Source organism: Rhipicephalus microplus, chromosome 9 (assembly GCF_043290135.1).
Source record: "Rhipicephalus microplus isolate Deutch F79 chromosome 9, USDA_Rmic, whole genome shotgun sequence".
Lineage (NCBI taxonomy): Eukaryota > Metazoa > Arthropoda > Arachnida > Ixodida > Ixodidae > Rhipicephalus > Rhipicephalus microplus.
The window spans coordinates 127,327,485-127,333,484 of record NC_134708.1 but is presented as its reverse complement, the minus strand read 5'-3'; the positions used below and the strand labels follow the sequence as shown (position 1 = coordinate 127,333,484).

The 6,000-nt window shown below is 44.7% G+C and overlaps 1 protein-coding gene across 5 annotated transcripts in view; it reads right to left on the bottom strand.

Moving 5' to 3' along the window:
• Positions 1-747: 747 nt before the first annotated feature.
• The window catches only part of LOC119163051 (mitochondrial tRNA-specific 2-thiouridylase 1), a 125,191-nt gene continuing 119,938 nt past the window's right edge, over positions 748-6,000 (bottom strand). For 4 of the 5 annotated variants that reach the window (XM_075874295.1, XM_075874293.1, XM_037414985.2 and 1 more), the window contains one exon: positions 748-1,102. Coding sequence is in view for 1 of the 5 variants with exons in the window: in XM_075874292.1 (XP_075730407.1) it covers positions 965-1,102 (138 nt within the window). In the remaining 4 variants the exon portion in view is untranslated. Of the gene's footprint in view, positions 1,103-5,005; positions 5,092-6,000 lie in introns of those variants that run through there. The other variant, XM_075874294.1, reaches the window with a different exon arrangement.

Below are 6,000 nucleotides of genomic sequence, written 5' to 3'. Positions count from 1 at the left end.
AGCAGCATTGTCATGCTTCTTGTGATACCAGCAGATTCTCTGTTGCGCTGCTGGGCGTGGCGCTCCTGGAGAGTGCTGCGGGCTTGCATCACTGCATCAGTGAGGCGAGATATCTGCTTCCGGATGTCATGCAGTGCAGTCGTAGGTGCGACTGCCAGCACCGAGTCGCTGAGCTCGGCGAGTTGAAACAGGGGTTTGTCGGCAGCCGAGGCGAGCACCATGCGCACGTTGCTGTAGGAACAGTTTGCAAAGCAGTTTGCAGTCAGCATCAGTGGTGGTTGCATCCGCCGTGTGTGGCAGCTGCCTCATGTGGCGCAACATTAGCCTGAGCTTTCGGTCCCTGAGCTCGGTGTCATGCAGTAGCTGCTACAGTTGCTGAGGCTCTGATAGCGTGAGGTGGCTGATGAGCAGCTGTTTAAGCATTGTGTACGAGTTCTCTGTAGGTGGAGCAACCAACAGATCGGGTATTTCGCTCGCTATCGTCAGTGGGAGGCTGGCGACCACGTGTTGGTACCTTGTTACCTCAATGGCAATACGACGAGCAATGAATTGGGTCTTCACCTGCAGAAACCAAAGCTGTGGGTCCACTGGCCAAAACGGAGGGTGCCTGATGTTGACGGTGGCGATCTCCGGTGCATCAGGAGAAGTCTCCATGGCATCGATGGCTTGAAAAAGGCAGTAAGCCTAATCCGAGTGACCACTGTTGGGTGCGTGTATGTGCGGGAGAAGCAGACACGACCACGCGGCTAGGATTCCAAACATAAACTGGCTTTATTTGGGTTCTCTGGAGGTTCTAGAGAACAGTGAAATGTGACGCTGCCTGGCGGCTTGGCTTGGCTGCCGCTACAAGGTTTACAACTTTCCGACTAATTTACCAACCCTGTATAACATGCTCACTGGCTGTCTAGTTGAATGTGGGGGCTGCAGGAAAAACTGTCACGGATCTTAAAAACCATACGATATCTTAGCTTCCAGCAGCGCTGGCTCGATGTGGAGGACAAGATTTTGCTGCCTGCTTCTGTTCCTCATAATGTTTTGGGCGAAGACCAAGAATCTTGGTGCTTCCATAGCACTCTCCATCCTGGCTGTACAACACTATGAACTGCAAAACAAGAGACAGAAAAAAGATCATGAGATCTACGAGAAGCTTGTTTTGCTGATGTAAGTTTATTAATTTGAGCATGCTACAGGACAATGAGCCCTATAGCAGCACTAGGTTAACAGTGTGAAGTATACATATCAATGTAGCATACAGTGAAAATGAGAAAAAAGTATTACAATTGACCTTTAAGACAGGATGTACTGTAACCATACATTTTGAAACAGCTGAAAACCTTTGGATTAGGAATAGGTGAACAAACCATTGGTGAGCAATTCAGTTCTTCAATTCAAGAGGTGAAAAGCTGCAATTACTGCACATAAGTGTGTACATTAGGGCAACAAGCTTGGAGGGGCAACGATCACAATATTCTGCATGTTCTCTTTTTTAATTCTATTAGTAACCCCTCTCATTCTAAACAGAAGCCTCATTTGCTTCAGCGTACAATGAATCATTGCTTGAAAACCTTTCACAGATATCAGTCCCTGTTTCGGTTTCAAAGTGCATTGAGAGAGCCAAGGACAGGGAAGCTATAATTTAAACGCAACTGGTCCCATATCCACACAAAATGTGATGCATGCGGCAATGCGTGCACATGAGCATCGTGGAGCGGCTACACTTGATATTGTTACGGGTGTGCAATGGGATTTTGCTCTCATACCTCGACTCATGACCCCTAAATAAATACGTCTTGGAACAATATAATATAAAGTCAGCAAATTCAACTGTCCTTCAGTGGGATTCACTCTGTATATCCATTGCCTTGCATGAGCTCAATTCGCATCTGCTTCAAAAGACGTCAAGGGAAAAATCTCTGCACACAAACACCCGAGCCTGAACTTGCTGCAAAGAAATCAACAACACAACATACAGTCGATCCCAGATATGTCACACTCGAATATACTACAGAATTACTTGGTGTTATCCTATTGTGTTCATCAGCTGCTTAGTAGCACAGCACTTGTGAGTGCCCCGACAAATTTCATGCACCGTCTGTAGGTTTTAGTGCATGAGCATAGTGCTTTTCAAAAAGGCCAATTATCGAGGGCAGAGAAATGAGAATACAAAGTGACTCGGCAACCCTGTTGCAATGTTCGCATTCCTTTTCTTGTTTGTACACGCACAATGGCACGCAGGCCTGAAAATATTGGCCTTTGAGATGCACAACCTCATGAAGTTTTTTTCAGTTTTAGAACAGATATCTTGCTTTCTGCACCAAAGAAGTAGCTGCCTGCTACAAAGCCACAAATGACAACGCTATTGCCAACGCATTGACAATGAGGACTTGTTTCTTTGTTGTTGTCGCATGTGGCTAGTGAAACTATGTACTTGTCGCATCATTCCTCATAAATTCTAAGCCGGGAGTCAAACAAAGCACTAATCTTCTTATAGTGACAAAAATTATGACTGGTGCTTAGAGCGGTATCAAGTAAAGCACTGTCGTGAACTGTTTCCTTGCGGGCTTTGATGCCAGGTGATGACTTTGGGTACATCATGACTACTGACAACGGCATATGTGGCCTCAGTGAATTTTGTGCCTTATCAGTATTTTGGAGGGCCATCTAAGACAGTGAACTGCTTCGTCGGTGCAAATCATGACGTAGCTGTTTCTGACCCCATCGATGCCACATTTATGGCTGACGCAGGCAGTGGCATAAAAGTGTACCCGCGCTACAAGTGACATGTTGTTATGAAGAAGCTGGCGCCACCGTTCCTAACCAAAAATTTGCCGTGCTCCAGAGCTTGCATCAAAGTTCAGTGTCAATCACTCCTGTTGTGAATGAAGGTGCTTAATACACTTACTGAAGAACTTCAATGATATTTCCACAAGCATGACTTGATAAGCATGACAAGGATGACTTCATGAACTTGTCGGCATGCAAAAAGCAAGACGAGTTTAAGGGACTATTTTCATGCAAACTAAGTGCAGTAAGTTGCAAAAATAGAAGTTGTCAATTAGTTCTGTAGCATATTGAAAGCGAATTGTCATGTTCAAGCTTGTTATGAAAAATGTTTCTTGGCCTGCAATGCTTCAATTTAAGCCTTAAGTACACATGTTTTGTATTTTGTATTACCGATACTTCACAATGCCCTTCAAGCTTGATATATCCAGGATCAACTGTCTAGATAAGGTGAAACATGAGGACCCAGTCACCATTTCCAATTTCGATGAAATGTATTCGAAGCACAGGTTTCAGACTGAAAACAATAATTTCAAAGTCAGTTTCATAAAAAATGTTTTTGTTCCGCAGGAAAGAATTCAAGACATGGCCAAAAAAATACTTTTGTGCTACTTACACGATTCCAAAATTTTCAACGCACCTGGCCAAGAAACGGTGTACATTTTCGTCACAACATTTATTCCCCTCAAAGAACAAGTGTAATACAATCCTATGAGTATATGCAAATGAGCGACCTCACAGACTAGTGAAGTCTAGGCCTAAACAGACAGGGAGAGAGCCCGACATGACCACCGTGATGTTTAGTAACTGAATGGAGTGTCAGTGTGTGCAGGTCTGTGCCAGCGGGACCTGGCTCGTGCTAGAGCGAGCATCTAGTCTTCTTCTCTGTGACGCCAATGCAGCTGCCACTACGAAAAGCTCCCTCCTTGTACAGGAGAAAAGTATGATGAATGATCAAAAGACCAGAAGACTTGAAATGTCCTGGGTGTGGTGTAAGAAGGCAGCGATTCAGAATGAAGTTCGAGAGCGATTGCAGGGGTGGAAGCGGGCTTGAGCCTTTTGGAGCAGGGAGCAGGAATATTGCGGTTTTGTTGCAATAAAGAGGAGCTTTGAAACAGATTTGGAGCACCAAAAGGGGTGTTTTAGAGCATCGAAATTTATTTTTTGAGCAGAGGATCACACATCTCTGTTAATTAAACTTTTTCTTTCTGGTAAAAAAAAGAAATGCAGTGGTTTTTACTAAGCATGCAATGCTAATGAAGTGAACAGACTTAATCCAAACTGTTATATATATTGTTGGGGAAAAAAATTTATTCACCGACAGTGGGTCTTGCTAATGCCGTGTACAGAGCGCACAGTCATGCAGGCTGATGGGGAAGCTCGACAGATTAACCACACAAAAAACACATTGTCGTATTCTTCCTTTTAGGTGACATTTCAGTGCTTGTGCTAGAGCGATAGTTCCATACACGTACCATCACCCCAGCCGGTAAGGCACCGTCTCAGTGCCTGTTAAATGAGCGAGTCAGCGTTGTAGGACTTGAGATGAGAAACGTGAACTACTTCCGTTCTGAAGTAGCAGCCGAGAAGATTGCTGTCGCGGATATCTAATAGGTCACAGGTGTGACCTGACGAAGGACACAGTAGGGCCCTTTGTGGTCAAGTTCTTGGATGATCCTTACTTTCCCTGCGAGTGAAAATGCATTGTGCTGCCATTTTTTTTTTACATCTCAAGTTTAGGATGAGACGTCAATCACTGCTTGGCATGCGCGAACATGTTCTATTGCTAGATTGGCTTGGCTAGTTTCATGGTTGCTAGACAGCTGTGACCACTTCTGACGTTCATAGATTTTGCCTGTTTCAGTTTCATTACCCTATGTAAGCGAAAAAAAATTTTCCAATTACCCGAAACTATTATCAATAAATATATAGGAGACGAACCAAACGTACCTCAATAGTTTCATTTATGTGGGTTTCCTGTTTAACTGAGTTTTGTTTATCGGGAATGCACTGTAGTTTCTTTATGGAGGAACGAAAGAACGCCACCGTTTCATTGAGGATTCGTGGAACTGTAATGGTAATGCGTTACGTTTATGTAGGAATGACTGAGGGAATGGCGTTCCTTCTGCAAATGTTTTGGCATAGACCAGGTGCACACGCGCAGCACATAATGCAGAAAAAGGTGAAGTAGTGACAGCATGAGAGGCAACAATATACGACTCGCCTTTCACTTTGCTATGCTGCATCCTGGTTTTCACTTTGAGGCGCCCACCGGCAGTGCAGGGAAGTGCACGATGCTGACACCGACCACTAGTGGAAAAAGCATCTGGTTACCTTTCCTATTAGTGCGATCCAGTCTGCAGCAATAAAGGGCTGTTCTGGAGTGCAGGAGTGTTTACACATCTTGGAAAATTTGTAATTGACATTCGAAAATGACCTAACCACTTCGTATTGCTGCAGCCAAGAAAGGGCGCACTATTTTTAACCTCAGCACCTTTTGGGTGGGCCAACACATACAGTAGGCAGCTTTTGTGTGAATGTGTGCACGTGCCTTTGTGCTCGACTCTGTGTGTGTGAGGTGTGTGCGCATGCGTGCATATTCTGGTGGTTCATCAATGTGTCCATGTGATCTTGTCGGCAGAGTCCAGGTACCTGGTTCCATGGTGTCTTCGAAAAGTGTGAAACAACATTGCAAATCGAGTTTTTGTGCATAAGACCGACAAACCAATCACAACCCTTGAGGCACAGAAACTGAGCAAAGTATCAATATGCTAACAGCTGTGATCCCACGCAGTGACTTCCCACTGTTCATGAATGGTGTTAAAGAGACAAAGCTACACTTTGAAACTCTGTTCCTTGGCACTGAGCCTCCTAGGCATGCGCACTGTTCACTTCGGACGTTTATATATGTTTTATGTTCACGCGCTCACGAACTGCAAAGCTTTGAGCTAGTTCCTGGGTGTGGTTTTCTCGTTGCGTGTAGTTTAGCTGCTTCATGGCTAAATCGTCCCTTTAGTGTTTCGTGCGTGCCTCCGGCAACTATTAACAAATTTGTCTTTTGACGCCTGGGTGTGTGGTTGGCTGAGAAGAGGATCAAAACGAATGGAAGCGGGTCGCCACTATGGCACCTGTCCGGTGCCTGCGACGATTGTATTTGAATAGTTACCTATTTAACATGCCAGTTATCTTCATGGCTATCGGTCTAAAGCTAAAGAGCTA